The following is a 16,437-nucleotide window of genomic DNA, read 5'->3' as shown; positions in this document are numbered from 1 at the left end:
GAGCCTGTCCTCGTCGCGCGAGGGGGCCGGGCGCGAGAGAAAAGCGCGCCCCTCCTCTCTTTCCCCCGCCGGTCTCGCGCCTTTCATTTGCCGGCTGCGCCGTTCGCGTGACGCCGCCGTTGCTGCCGCTGCTCCGTTTTCGCCTCAGGCGCCTCGCTCGCTCCTCTTTCTCCTCGCCGCCTCCATGGCCAACTACATCCACGTCCCGTCCGGCTCGCCTGAGGTGCCGAAGCTGGACATCTTCGTCAGCGAGAGGGACCCTTCGGGCGGCGGCAAGCCGGGCTACCGCCGCGGAGCGCTGGAGCTGCTCCGCCGGCTTAGGCCCGACTGGAAGCCCGAGGAGGTGACGCTGAAGGTAAAGCGCAGGGCGGCGGCCCGCCAGCTGTGGAGGGGGCGCGGCGGCGGCGGCCTGCGAGGGGCTGGGAAGGGGAGCGCGGGGCCGGGCCGCACCAAGCCGAGTCCCCCCGCCGCCTCCCTTCGCCGCCGCTGTCGCCTTTCTCCGCGCTCGGGCTGAGCGGCCGGGCAGGCCCCGCCGCTCCCAACCGGGCGCCCCCCGCAGACGGCCATGCCTGTCTCCCGCCCCAGTGGGGTGCGATGGGAGTTGGAGTCTGGCGCCCCTGGAAGGCGGCGGGGAGGGAGGGATGCCCAGGAAAGATGGAAGGGAGGGGCGCCCCTTCCCCGGGAAGCCCCTGTCGCTCTTCCCCGCACTCGGGCGCGCATCCTCTCCTCTCCTCTCCTCCGCGGGGAGAAGGAGGCACTGCCGCGTCGCCCTCGCTCGCCTGCGACGCGTGTCGAGGGAGCGTGTCTGGAGGTGGGTGGGGAACGGAGCGGTTCGCCTGCTGCTTCTCTTTCTTTCCTTTCCTCCTCTGCTTTCCCGCAAAAAAAGGCTTTCGCTCTTCCTCTTCCGCACGCCCAACCTAGGATGGTTGGAAGTTGGGCACGGCTCCGCCACCCATCTCGAAAGAATTATGTCCGGCGGGTAGTGGCCGGGAAAAAAATACACATCCCCCGTAAGTTTGGGCGGTGAATTTGGGTCCTCCTTTTCCCCGAGCATCCTGCTATGTGGTGGTGAGAAGGCAGCTTGGCCATCCAGGCTTCTGGGAGTGTCCTTACAGCAGCCTTCCTTTTCAGGGAAAATGACTGAGAATGATAAAATGTTGTGGCGGGTTAAAGGCATAATTCTTTATTTTTGCACCCATAGTCATGGTTAGCCTTCTGTTTCATGAGGCATTGAAGTATTTGGTGTTGATTTAGGCGTTCTCTTTTGAACGTTTTCTACAGTTAACGAAGCTGAGCCTCTACCTAAGCTTGCGTCATAGCTCTGTTAATCTTTAAGATGCTTTAAGATTAATGCTGTTAATCTTTAAGTGTCAGAGCTATTGTTCTGCCATTGTCATACACATGGACATCTCGGTAATGGAAGATTTCCTTTAAATATTTTTTTCTGTGCAAATGAATCTCTGCAATAGAAGAGAATATATGTAGCTCAGGGTTGAACTGTGGAGTCCTTGGTGGTCTCTGAGCTTGGCAGTCTGATGATGTTACCTACAGACGTTACCTAGTCAGGTAATGAAATGTCTGCAAGCAAACAACCAAGCTCAGAATACTGTATATTAGGGTTATAATGGTATAGAAATTGAATGTATTTCAGAAAGCTTACGGGAATTGTTAATTATTTTACCTCAAAGTAAAATGCTGACCTTTCCAGAGATAACTGTCTCCACCCAAGATCTGGGCAAGCTTAGACCATCACCTTTGCCCCACTAAAATTTCTTCTTCAATGTCTCTTGCAGATGTGCCCTATATGGACTAAGGCTGAATTCCTAGCCTTTCATATCCTGAAAACAACTGTAAATGTAGCATCATATTTCATTCTTCTGGTTTCTTTTCAAGGAATCTCATTTATCCAATCTTTTTGTAGCATGTGTATAAAATACTTCTCAAAATGTGGATTGTTCTCAGTGAAATTTCATGTTGGCGTTAAAGTAATAATAAATTAGTAAAGTAATAAATAACAGTTTAAATGGGATATAATTCATTTTAGGTAGTGATTATATTTTGAAAGTTAAAAATAGTACATAATAAAATTCTAAAACAATACCTTATTAAAAGGAGTTTACAATAAAAATATTTTCAGGGTCTGTGTGAAAGGAATAATTCTAAATGTAGTTCATAGACAACATAAAACTAGCTATGTTTGCAGAATATGGATTTTTAAAAAGGTATCATGAGGAGCTTTAGGGTAACTTTTTAATGATTTAATTATCTTTTAATCACATTGTTTCAAAGTAACTTTCTTTTATGAAATTTTTGATATCAAAACTTGCAGAATCTTTTTGAAAATATAAAGTATTTTGTAATGTAATAGACTTTAGGTGGTTAAAGTAACAATAAGTTAGATGTAAAAGTTGCTTAGATGCCTTATATCAGCTATGATCCATACTTAACCAATTTAATGAAAGACGTTATTTTGTCATATTTATATGGCCGCGCATCTCAGACAAGTGACACTGAGCAGCATACAACAGAGCTAAAAATATATACAAATACATATTAATATTAAAAACTTTAACATTATTTATTTTATCAAATTTATATGGCCACCCATCTCACAATTTTAATATTGAATTAACTTTGCATTATTTGGGTACCATGTACTGATTTAATCACATTTTGAGGAATCATAATTTGACATCAGATTCGTATTCAGTGTGCTCAGAGGACTAGTTTAGATCATATTGTGATCATCTGCAGTGACATTCTGCAGTATTCTGCCCTGAGTTACAGCTTCCATCATAATGGAACATTCTTTAGGCTGGGTTCTATCATAGTGTTCATATTTACAGATCTGTGTTTTTTCTTAGTGCCATAATATCTGGATCAGCATATTTAGCTGTAATTCCCATGGTTTGGAAGTTTGTAATTTCTGTTCAGGTTTTGCAACAATTTATGGTAAGCAGAAAGCTTGAAATAGAAGAGGTAATCAGGAAGGAAAAAGTTGGGGCTATCAGGCTCCAGCTCAGTCATTAATGGCATAGTACTGAAGTACTGTCTAAATTTGAAATAGAGTGAAGTAAAGTATTTATCCTGCATTATAGGAAGCATTGATTGCATATACTTGTTAAGTGCTAGAAACACTTTAGTGTGCTCTCAGATCAAAAGGAAAGTAAAACTTTATAAAGGATTAATTAATACACTTAGACCCAAAACACATTTCTTCTTCTGTTGGTGCTAAGTGTTAGAACATTATAATCTTAAACAATGGCTATTACTTGTAAAAAAATTGATAATGTATAAGTTTGGGTATGTTTGAAATATACATTTAACTTCCTTTTATAAGCAGAAATTATCTGTTCCAACACTAATTAATTGCATTTGTTTATGTTGCTGTTTCAGTGGGAATTGTTCCTATGCCTCACTGACCATGTTTAGAAGAAGACACCAAGTAGAGATTATCATTTTCTTTTACATGGGCTAGGTGATAATGAATGCTGTTGCTTTGGAAGTGGATAATTTACTAAATTATGTCAGTTAAGGAAGCTGAGTATTGTTGCTGTGAACTTGGGTACAACCTATTCTTTCACTCGTTTCAGCTAGATGTTTGACCATGCTGTTGGTGGGAGTCAGGCAACATATACATTTAAATATTAATAATTATTATTATAGAAAAGTATAATAGGTTGCATGTTGTTTTTTAAATTTTTATTAATAGGTTGCATGTTATAATTGTAGCTGTGTTCTGCCAAAAGGAATAATTGAAAGAGTCATCACAGAATTGAATTCCAAATAAAAAACAAGAAGTAAAATAGGAGAAATAATGTATTAAAGCAGTGGTGGAAACCTGTATCCCTCTAGGTTTTGCTACAACTCAAACATGGATCATTGAGTCACTGCTTAAGGATGTTCACAACCTTTTTTCTCCTTTACGTCAAATATTCACACTATGCATTTTAATAGAAATTGGTGTGTTTGTTTATAGTTTTAAAAATATCTCTTTAATTACAAATGTATTTATATTAATTGCATAACTTTAGAGTTTCCTAAATGTCTATTGGCCCTTATCAGACATTGTTGTTTCTTGTCATTTCAACATATATAGATACCACAATGAAGTGTTTCAAAAACTGTGAGATACATTTCTACATTGTATTTGCATAGAGCCAGTTTGATTCTAGAACCACGGTCTAGTGGTTAAGGCTTCAGGCTAGAAACCAGGAAACTGAGTTCTAGTCATGCCTTAGTCATGAAAGCTGGCTGGGTGTCTTTGGGCCAGTCTCTCTCAGCCCACGACGTCTGGTTTCGGTGACAAGCCGGTTGGTCACTTCTGTCACAACCAATGGATCAACATTTGGTTGATCTGAAAAAAAGCACACCCTGTACCTCTGGGAAAAACACTAGGAAGAAAAAAAAAACTTTTAATAATGAATATCAGTATTTTATTCAAAGTATTTTAAGCTGTAAAGCCAAACCTTCACAAAGCATTTAAGTGGATTAGTTAAAAAAATGCCTTGTTGCTTGTGAATAAAGCCTGACAATATTTGACATACCAGTTACTCATTGCAAATAGAGTGGGTGTCTGCTTAGGTTAGGGCAAGAAAAATGATGGAAAATATGTTATGCTATTAATAGCATACATATTGCTGACTATACTGACATGTATTTTACATCATTATGTCATAGCTGCTGTGCAGTCTAGAATCTTCTGTTGTATTAGGCATGAATCAATTACATAATCATTCACATGAGACAAATGTGAAACATGCTTTTAGATTTGATATACAAAGGAGTTCCATCAATGAATGTAGCTTTGTATCAAGGACTAACAATAGCATATATAACTAGAAAAAATTGACTATCATAAGAATGGATAAGAGCTTTTAAGATTTTTGATGGTATGGAAGAGATATTATTAAGAAACCTTAAGGGGAAGTGAATGGCTTGAGTGAATGACCTTCAAATTCAGTAGTAAACTCTCTGGTTAAGGATGAATGAATACAGATGACAGAGTAGTTTTACTTTCTTTAAAGGCTGCTTTTTTCATTTTTTTTAAGTTCTCAAAGTAGTCCCAAATCACACCACCATTATAGCTAAATTTCAGCAGCATGATTTTAGGTCAGAAACTGCAACATGAAGATGGGAATGGAAGCACTAAGAGATTAATCACTACCATTCTTACTTTTAAAGTTGCATTCCAAAAGAGTTGGCCCTGATCTTCTGATGATGTCACTGCAGTTTTTGTGTCTGACCCATAAGGAGTTCATCCACACGCACACACATGCACATCAGCATGCACACTGAGAAAAATTATTTATTCAAGCTTTTCTACCATTTCAGTCCAAAGGTGCTAAGCAGCTAATAATTCTCCAGTTACAGTAATTAGACTTAAAAGCAATAACTCAGTGTAATAGAACTGGTTCACTCAGCACCCTCTCACCAGCCTTAGGAACAGCTTGTATGAGCCCTGTAGAAGAGCCAGGTCTTGACTGTTCTAGTACATCAGGAGAAATAGGGCCGTCTTTGTTTCTGGAGATAAACTGATCCAAAGAAAAAGATCTGTGGCAGAAGGCTTGTCTCCAGGTATTCTCTCACCGATATTATAAGAAGGGTCACTTGTAACATGACTTTCCTGTTTTTGCTGGATGGGCAGTAAATGCTACAAATATTAATAATATAAATGCATCTATATATGTAATTAGTTAATTTTAGTAGTTTCTCATTCATTTGATGCAAGCATATTTAATTTGCATTCTTTTGGTAAAAGTTTATTTCTGGAGACAGAAGGTATATTTCACTTATAAGCTTTGTTCAATCTCTTAATTGACATAGATATAGATATACTATAAGAAATATGGAACATAAGCATCCAAGTGAAACATAGAATTGCAGATTTAATTTCTTAACCTATATTTATGCAAGATTTGATAGATAAAAGCCATAATTGTTTCAGGAAGGGGTGGGGTTTTTTTCTGGCATGCAGAAATAATTATTTCTATATAATCATTTCTGCATGTGTAGTTCCCAACATCATTGCCACCCTGGCAGTGCAATAGCAAAATTAAAATTTGGTTAGAACTCTAGGATATTATGAGCCACAAAGAAAGATTGTGTTACTTGAGTGACTTGGGCTAATGCCAAAACTGTTGAATAGAAATTTAATGAAGAACTTGAACTTGGGGGAAGGAGAGGATGAGTTTTCTTACGTAGCTTACTGGGATGCACTAGTAATTACCAAACATGGTTACTATAGTAGTTGAAGGTAGCTCATTCCTACCTATGACATTTCTACAAAAGAATAACATAAGGACAAATACTGGGATTATGTTATCTTCAGTAAGGGAGAAAAGGATGAATTATATTTGTGTGTGAGAGAGAGACAGAGAAATGATGTTGACTAAGTTCCTGTGGAGATACTTGTTATCTGTAGCAGATAGGGGTACATCAGGATTGATGTTTTGTGAGATGGGTTGTACAGCAACCCATTATTTCCTCTTCCTTTATTAATCTTCTCTCCTGGCAACTAGAGCTTGGATTTGCTGAAATCATAGTATTGGGATATTTAGCAAAGTACCACAGCAGCCTCTGCTGTCTAAAATATGTAACTTCAGGAAAGAAAACATTGAAATACATTCTGGAAATGTGTTACAATATTACAAAAATGTTTTGTAATAAGTGAATAGAGTACTAGACTTAAACCTAGTAAACCTTGTAGGTTTATTCAGATAGACTTGCCTAAGTCAAGGCTAGTAGTATTATTAAATATAAGTGAACAAATTAAGCTTCACTCCAGACATGGTAAATCTTTGATCAGTGGAGAGACCAACTTCATACCTGGAGGTACAGCTTGTGAAAGCAATAAGGGAACTGTTCTGAAGGATTATGCTTATAGATGGGGGTGCTGTAATTTAATTAGGAATCCCTTTGCTCAACAAAAGAATAACATAAGGACAAATACTGGGATTATGTTATCTTCAGTAAGGGAGAAAAGGATGAATTATATTTGTGTGAGAGAAAGACAGAGAAATGATGTTGACTAAGTTCCTGTGGAGATACTTGTTATCTATAGCAGATAGGGGTACATCAGGATTGATGTTTTGTGAGATGGGTTGTACAGCAACCCATTATTGTTTCCAGCTGCACCCTTTCCCCAAAAAGGCATATTTTGCCACAATGAAGCTTGCTTTTAATTATATTTTCTAAAAATTGTCTATCTTTATTATTTATCACATTTGTATAGGTGCTCATCTCACATAGTGACTTTGGATGGCATAATAAAACAATCTAATACATAAAACCAGTAAAAGCAGCCAATTTAAATTAAAAAGATTTTTAAAATGGTGGAAAAGTATACAAAAACGTATTCAATTAACTATCATATATCCATCTAGCAGGCTCCACTCTTATTGTGGGATCCCCAGTCCCAATGACAGAAACATGTTTTAAGGGCCTTCAGAGTTGGGGCCTGCCTCATCTCTGGGGGAATGATTTTCTGCAGGATGGGGGCTATGATACAAAAGGCTTTCCTCCTAGGTCCTGCCTAATGAAGTTCCGTGGCTGAGAGGACAGAATTGATTTGATCAGGAAAAAGGATTTCATGTTGTGGATGATAAAAGTACAGTCCTCAGGTGAAGCTTGGTTCCAGGATGCTTCTAGGAGATGGCCATGTAGTTTTCTTTGCAACAGTCCCGAAGTATATTTCCACAGCATTTGGCCAACCTTTCCTTGGCTTCAAGCTAAGTATGGTCAGGTCCAGTTCATGCTTCCCTGGGAGACATCAGGGAATTTTGAGCTGGAGGCTAGACTAGTAAATTAAAGAAAAAAAAATCCCAGAAAAAGGCAGTAGCAAGCCACATTTGTGCTATTGCCAAGGCAACTGCTTGGATATATTCATATTATCATCAGGTGCTGAATTCAACTTGAAGGAAAATTTACTTTTTAATGTGGAAATTTTTTATTGTTGCCTTATTGTATTCTAGTCTAGTGTACAGCTACCAGGTGTTTCCTGGTAGTTTTATTTCTGAGGTTCTAACTAAGTCCAAACTTGGTTATCTTTCCACAGTTGTCTGGGTGCTGCCACATAATTGGGCTGGATATGATTAGGAAAGGAATAAAAAACTGTGTCAATATTATAATGCTTTTAGACAAATCTATAGTCTACAATTTAAATATGATACAAGATACTACTTATCACAAAGGATATTGTAGCATTCCAGAAAGTGTTAAAAATGATAACAAAGACAAATAGAGCAACTCTCCTTTAAATATTATGTTGGTGGCTTTTTAATTTAGAAAAAGCTTGACAAAGGAGCATGATAGACATATGTAGCATATGTATATAAAGTTACATGTGATATTTCAAGACTAGATAAAGTGTATTATTGAGAGAGAAAATTTTGAACCTGAATCATCCTATGAAACTCTATGATGGGAGATCAAGGCCAAAGCTTTTACCCAACTCACATTTAAACTATGGAATTTGCTACCATTAGAGGTAATTATGATGTAAACCAAGTTGGTTGGTTTAAAGGGAGCTTTGGTACATTAACCTTGTTACATTGTTGGATACAGGAGAAAGATGGAATGCAATATTGCTTTATCTGGAATATTGTTTCTAATAACAGTGGTATACTTCTACATCAACCAGTTCCTTGGGTGCTTGAAACATCCTGCTGTGTTCCTTTTGTTTGTGGTTAATATATCAATTCCAAAACTCTATTGACATTTTGTTGTAGATGACTGCTACGTTCCATTTTGTTTCTGTGCTGCTTCTCGTATACATGAAACTATTGGAGAAGATCATCCTGAGTTTTGGAATGTAGCATCATCAGCTTCCTGATGGTTTCTCATGCTATTTCTTTTCATCTAATCTAGATAAGGCTAGAGATTTCCTGAATAGGTAACTAGATTTGTTAAAGGGCTTGGTGAAAAACAGTAAATTAAAACTTAAACTGGCTGAGGATTTATAGTTGATGCAACTATCACATTTCACTACATTCTCTTCCTTGCCTAGTAACTTTGTTGTTAGATACCCATGTGCATCCTTTTCTTTTTGTGGTTCTTTCCATGTCTATTTACTGGTGCTTATTTTTGCTCTTAATAAAGTTATTCTGACCACTTTGATATTTAGTGAACTTTTCCTTGATATTTTATGATAAATTGGACTTGAAGGTGGTCATCCATCCACAAAGATGTTTCAGTGCAGCAGAGACACCTCTAAATTAGGGAGAAGTAATTTTACTCAGCTGTTCTGTGTCCCACAAAGTTGGGTTCTGTTATTGGTTGAGAAAAGTTAAGTCTTAGACAAGTTAAGCATGATACTAGTGATTATGCAGACATATTCTTGTAGTTTTCTTTGTGGAAATGGTTTCCCATTACCTTCTTCCAGGATATTTTGTTTTTACTTCCCATTTAACATTCAACCCTGGTATTCCCCAAAGGTCTCCCATCCAAGTATTAGATTAGCCAGGCCCAATCCAATTTAGCTTCTGAACTCCGAAAAGGTCAGTCAGGTTCTGCCAGGCAAACTGCTTTCAAGACCACAGCCAAAATATAGCATAGTAGTTAACATATACAGATATTTCACTAAAATAAAAGTGCATTGCTTTTTCTTTACAGATGTTTACAGATGGAATCACAAATAAACTTATTGGCTGTTACGTGGATGAAAAAATGGATGATGTTGTCCTTGTGAGAATTTATGGGAATAAGACAGAACTCTTAGTTGATCGAGAAGAAGAAGTGAAGAGCTTCCGTGTGCTGCAGGCCCATGGCTGTGCACCACAGCTTTACTGCACTTTCAGTAATGGCCTGTGCTATGAGTTCATGCAAGGAGAAGCTCTGGATCCAGAACATGTTTGCAACCCAGAGATATTCCGGTAAGCGTTTTGGAACTTTTCTTTCACAGTGAATTTATTCGAACAAGCTGCTAGCTGCAATACCATGCTACATTGTTTGTAGTGTTTTTTGGTTAAATAAATCCCATTTTCCAGGGAAAACAATTTGATTCCTAAAAGGGAACTATTGTTCTAAAATACAGTTATTTAATAGCTTAAAACTCTATAGTTAGTTAATGGTGTAGATGTTTAAATAAAACATTTTACTCAATTATTCCAGTGTCACTTTTGCTGTGCAGCATTGTTTTGTGATTGAGTGATAGTGTAGCTTCTTTCTCTTAGGTATTGTGTAATTTTGCTGTCAAATATTTTTGTTTTTTTATTCAGATCACATCTTGAAATATTTCCCACTGCATCTGGTATAGTCATTGTCATCTTCTATCCAAAGGGGGCACATTTTATTCCTGCAGCTTGCAAGGTTTTTCTTGCTAAGGTCATCTCTCAGCTTCTTTATGGTGTTCTGATTTGCATTTTTACAAAGTTCAGTATTCTGGAAGCTGTCCAGTCCAAATTTATAAGAGCAATACTCGCAGTTCCAAGTTGCATCAAGAATGCCATTTTATGGTTAGAGACAGGTTTGGTTCCTATGGGTACCAAAGCTGGGTTCTATCTCCTTAATTTCTGGTTGAAATTGATTTTTTTTTTCCTGTGGGTCTGGCTCCACTGGTTCTCAGAGACCATTTTAAATCAACTAAAGCTAATAGAAAACTCCAGTCCTTAGGACTTTCTTTGGAAAGTCTCTGTCCATTAGGGCTTGAAATGCCAGGAGTCATCTTAAGCAGCGTATTTGGGATATTGATTTTCAAACCAGGTTAAGCCTAGTATCCAACCCTACAGTTTATGGATTCTTCTCAAATGGGCATGGTCCATCATCTTACCTCTCTTCAGTTCTAATTCTGAAATTTCGCTGGGCTTTCACCTTGGCCCAGTTGGATGCTCTATCCTCTGCAGTTCTGTGGGGGTGACATGAAAACATCCCGTTTCACAGTGCTTATGTCCATGTGGAGGTGGCTCTGTGGAACCCCTAAGCCATATGCTCCTTTGTTGCTCTGTCTCTAGGGAATCAAGGAAAATACATATTTATCCCATTTTAAAGAACTAGCCTGGTAGAAAGTGCAATGTCTATCTGTCACGGCTTCTATCTGACAAGGACCCTGACATATCTTTCCAGGTTGCCTGATTTTGTGCTTTTGTTGTATCCGTCCTACCTACGGTTGAAGTTTAGCGCAAATTCTCATGATTGCCCCTGCTATCTGTATTACAGTTACTATAATAATGTATTTTATCTAATTTTATTGCATTTTACATCTTTTTTTAAGTTTTATTAATAATAATTACAAGTTCATGTATTTTATTGTTGTGGTCTCTGGCTAAAGGCCATAATAAAGGTTTGATTTGATTTGATTTGGGAAATTTGCCAGGGACTTTTCTCATTTAGCTTTCTTTATTTATCTTCTAACATATTTTTTCCAGTGATTTTTTGTTTTTCTGACTTGAACGCTACTGGCACTCCATATTGCCTAAAGCCTGTTAGTATATTTTTCCTTACTCACTTGTTCCAGCTTGCCTGAAATTATTCCAGAACATGTGAAGAGGTACCTCTCTTAAAATATACTTGGTTAACATAATGTATACTATATACGGTTTCTTCTAAAGTGATTGAATCAGCTGACTTTAGATAAATAAATTTCTTATATGCTTTATTGAAAAGTGTCAGTTTGGTTTTGTGGTTTATAGAACTATTGGGGTATCATACAGTGGATCCTCATTGCTCTTTTGTTGCCAGGTGGTGGGAAAATCATCTGCTTTTTTTTGGTAGAAGTAATGCTGTTAGTAGAAGAACAATTTTGGATTTCACCCATAATCTAACCCTCCAGAACACTATGGAAGATATCACAAGGGAACAGGTGATGCTCCAGCCAACAAGATACTCAGCTTTTTCCCATGAAGTTAATCTTTTTGAACCAAAGTCCTTTCTACTTTAACATCCTGTTTCATACAGTAACCTATCATATGTCTGAGGTTTTAAAAAAATAACATTACTGTGGAGTTTCTCTTTTAAAATAGAATAATTTGCTAATTTCCTTGTGTGCCCCTGCTGTCTAAATAATATACAGCGAACTGATTTCTCAGTGTTCTGAGCTGAGACTGATAAAAGACAATGTATTTGTAATTACAATGATTTTTTTTTAATAAGTTTCATTTTATTTCAGACTCATAGCAAGGCAACTTGCTAAAATACATGCTATTCATGCTCACAATGGATGGATACCCAAGTCCAACTTATGGATAAAGATGGGAAAGTACTTCTCACTTGTACCAACAGAATTTACAGATGAGGAGTTGCATAAAAGGTAAGTGCTTTAAACTATATCCATGACAGTTCTTCCAGAGCTCATACATGAACATATCTCAGTATCCATCTCCAGTCTAAAAATATAAAGTGAAAGTAAAGTTTTAGAATATGTGGAGCTCAGAAAGTTTTAACATGTACTACTGAAATAAGAGAATGTTCATAGAGTTCTAAAAAGTATAATTGAAACTGCTTTTTCTGCTCCCAAATTCAAAAAGGTTTCTAAAAGATGTCCCAAGTCGTCAAATTCTACAGGATGAAATGGCATGGATGAAGGAGAGACTGTCTAATCTAGGTTCACCAGTGGTACTTTGTCACAATGATCTGTTGTGTAAAAACATTATCTACAATGGAAAACAAGGTAGGTATGGAACAAAGCTGTAAGTAACCTTTAAAAATTGTTTTATACTGCCTAATATAGAGCAACAGCTTGTGGAGGGTGGTTAATTTCAAATCTATTTTAAATTATTTCTAAATGTTGCTTATAAATTGCTTTAATAGTCATAACTGATATTTTAATATATAAAGGTTTATAATAAAGAATATTTTCCATAATAGCCATTTTTATTCTATGTACTGCGTAGACAGAAGCAATTTAAGAATAAATTGTTGTGTTAACTATCCTTGATCCAGACTTATTATTTCTGACAGCCTAGGGAGCAAATGTCTCTAGGTTACTGTATATTATCTCTGTATTCTGAATTATCAGATATATTGATGCCACCGAGGAGTTCTGCATGGTGAAGTATCTGAAAAGATACTTTCCAAGGCTCTGTTTATACCTGCTGATGAGGTACATAGGTATCTTTAAAGTTGACCATTTGTTTGTAAATATATTTTCTGTTGGAAATATTTTGAAAATTGGCTTTTTGAATTAATTTTGCTATCAGTTTCAGGGGCATTTGAACTTCTGAAAAGAATAATCATGTTGTCAGAATTAATCACATATAATTTATAACATGGTCCAACGATATTAAAACATTCCAACATTTACTGTTTTCAGTGACATAATTTGGTTATTAAATAATAATGTGGACAAGCCAGCAATGCATGCCTGTTTCCCTCTGTCCTTCATGTTCATTGTATTTTTGAGTTGCATATACACCAATTCAGATTATGGTCTTATTATAAACTTAAGACTGAAAGCATGGTTTGGAGTTCTCAAGTATATTTGAGAGACCTTTGCACTAAAATCAGTGCAAATACAGTTCATACTGGGATCAGAGAGGAAAATATTTTGGAGAAAAAGGAAATTTTATTTCCCTTTTCAAGTTCAAAATACAGCTTCCAATTAACCAGCATTAACTCTGAATGAGACCTGTGTCTGAATTGAATAAAGCAAAATTCACATTGATGAAAAAGTAGCACTTAGGAATTGGATGGGATGGAATAAATCATAGATTATTGTGCCTTGAAGTTGATGCTTGCTTTATCAGGAGGTAAAAATAAATAGAATGTCCCCCATAAATTGCTATAAGGAAGGTGCATGGAACTTTTTAATATTTTCTCTTCCCTCAATTCTTTACTGGTATTGAAGCAAGCAGCTCCTTAAAAACTTGAACTAGTATATGTAATTCCTGGAGAATCATATGACTTTTCTTAAGTAATTAACGTAATATACTTTCTCCTATGTAGAAATTATTACTTTTAAACATGCCATACAATGACAGTTATGTTAGCTGTTTTTCAATTCAAACTAGGTTAAAAGGATACCAGTGAAATTATCACTTTTTTCTTTCACCCATCTGTGAGATTTTAATTATAGCCAGAAATTAATACCTCATAGCTCTTCTGTTGCAGCAAAGACCCTTACCTGTTGATAAGTTAAGATGACTTATCAGCCATCTGTCTAGATCACTCTCCTTAGATTTGACTTTGAGTCCTAATATATGTTTGTGTAAGAGATGTAAACTTAATTCATACAAATCAGAGTTATTTCATCAAATCTGAGGAAAGTGATCCTTCTATAGAGCTGATGGAACTTTTTTAACAAGTATCTTGACAAAAAGTTCAGAACGCTATCAGAGTTTCTAGGCTTCACATGCCCACATTTGAAACAAATCTGCTGTCATTTTCTTTTGTGAACAGAGTGGAGAATAAATCAGTGAGAGCAGTACATCATTTAAGAGCATTTCTACAAAAACCAGTGTGTGAGTGTTTAGTATTTGGGAACAGGGAGGGGGAGAGGGAGAATTCTCAATATGTAAAATTGCTTGCAACTTTTTAAGGTGGGGGAAGTACTAAGTGTATGTAGTAGCTAGAGTGTACCATTAAAGCTGAAGTGTTTAAATGTTGCAGCACAACACATACACAGTTAGGGCAGAGTGCAAGTTGATCATCTTATGGTAGTTGAAGTTAACAAATAATAGGCATAACTATTATTTGTTGTTTCTGATTTTATGAGGTCTTGTGAGCAAGCCTAATGGTGCTTAAGACTTCTGCAATGCTGAAGTATGGAGTATTGCTTTAACCTTGGAATAAGTAAACTGTGAAAAAAAATTCAAACTGTGTATTGTCTTGTACTTGGCAACAGTGTTTATGAAACTGGTACATAACAGTATGATAGAGGAACCATTTATTTTTGCAGTGGAAACTCAGCTTTAATTTTAACTTAAACTTTTTTGTGCAGTAGAAGGTAAATTCTTAAACAATGCTGTTAATACATCACTGGTGTGCTGAAATGTTTTGCAAGCTACTTGAAAAAAAGAAGTTCTAAGATGCACAGTGGTCTCTCCTTATTACTATTATTGATTTAATTTGTTAGTAACAAATCGTTTCTAGAGAAAACTGTTTAGATAATTTTTTAAAGAAATGTAAGAATGCCTCCAGCTAAGTATGAATCTGGACAAACTGGTTTAATCTATGGTTTGTGCAAATGAGTCTGGATCAGGAGCCATGTTTTAAACTAATTACAAGTTGTCCCAATTCATATTAAGACAGAAGCAAACAGTTCAGGTGTAATGCTAAGCAAGCCTTAATTTGGTTGCTTCTTCCTTTCTCCTGTGATGCAGCTACAAAGAAGAAAATCAGAGCGTACTTATTGTGACTCATTCATTAAAGCAACTGCAGGGAACATTTAATTTCTAATTTGGTCTTGTTATGAGCTTTTAGTACTCAAAGGAACTTGAACTTAAAATGTTACCAGATCAATTCAAAATGTGATCAACTGTTCAATGATTAAATAGTCTTCTTCCATATAGTTTATAAACCCACTTTTAAAAGTATAGCCCAATTACTGTATTTACCCAAAATGATTATAAGCATGAATAACACCCCCTGCTCCAATTATTAGAGAAGAAAAAAATTAATTGGCTTCAATTATATTCTCAGCAAATTTGAAGATGACTTTCCCATTTGGAAGGTGAACTCTTTGGGGAGGAAATAACTCTTCCTTTCAGATAAATAAGTAAATAATTTCTGCAAATGTTATAGTTGTTGAATCCAGTTAATAGGCTATTAATATTTCCATCTTCTATAAACAAGGCTTTAGGTGGCAGATGTGAAGAGAAATTTAACTGTAGAATTAGGCGTATAAAATCATGTTTCAAGAGCATTTAATGTCATTCTTGGACTGTATGATAATATCCTTTATTTTATTTGAACGTCAAAAAGTTGTCCTATAGCTTTTAATCCTATATAAAACAGAAAAAGAGCTATTGGTAAAAATAATGCATTGTTTAATGCATTGAGAATAGCACATAGTGTTCAAATACACCATATTCAAATACACTTGATATTAACATCCTAAAATTACTCCTTCCTCATTACATTTGTATATAAGAGATTATCAATGCATAAGGCTCTTAAATTACTTATTTTAGCTTACCTAGTTGAAAATTAGTACTTTTAAATGATCTCTAAAGATGGTAGTAAGCTAAATATATTTTTACTGTGCCTGTTAAACCTGGCTAATGGTGCTTTACTAATTCAGGCTAACATCAAGAGAATACTATTTTTTAAATAACGTTATCTTACATAATACATCTATAATTATTTCTGAAAAAGTAGCAGACAAAATTGCATTAGTACTTAGCAGTTAGTAACAAGTCCTCAAAACTGAAGAATGGGACTGGAAGACTAATTTTAACATCCATTATTTAAATTTTTTTGGTGAAGTACTGTCACAGTTTTGTTTGTATTGACTACAAATCCAAGTTATTTGTATAGATGTTTGTGTAAGAGGGAATTGGACAA

The 16,437-nt window shown here is 36.5% G+C and overlaps 1 protein-coding gene across 1 annotated transcript in view; it reads left to right on the top strand.

Annotated features, from left to right (window-relative positions):
• The first annotated feature begins 49 nt into the window (after positions 1 to 49).
• ETNK1 (ethanolamine kinase 1) overlaps positions 50 to 16,437 on the top strand; it is a 36,319-nt gene continuing 19,931 nt past the window's right edge. The window contains exons 1-4 of the mRNA XM_088141344.1: positions 50 to 355; positions 9,613 to 9,872; positions 12,104 to 12,244; positions 12,462 to 12,604. Of these exons, the coding sequence (XP_087997470.1) occupies positions 185 to 355; positions 9,613 to 9,872; positions 12,104 to 12,244; positions 12,462 to 12,604 (715 nt within the window). The 5' untranslated portion in view covers positions 50 to 184. The remainder of the gene's footprint in view (positions 356 to 9,612; positions 9,873 to 12,103; positions 12,245 to 12,461; positions 12,605 to 16,437) is intronic.

The sequence above is a fragment of the Python bivittatus genome, unplaced genomic scaffold, assembly GCF_059951505.1.
Source record: "Python bivittatus isolate LINGU-HERP-01145 unplaced genomic scaffold, Pbiv_v1 ctg000330_np1212, whole genome shotgun sequence".
Lineage (NCBI taxonomy): Eukaryota > Metazoa > Chordata > Lepidosauria > Squamata > Pythonidae > Python > Python bivittatus.
Note: the sequence above shows the minus strand (reverse complement) of the source record. Positions and strands in the feature narration are given on the sequence as shown.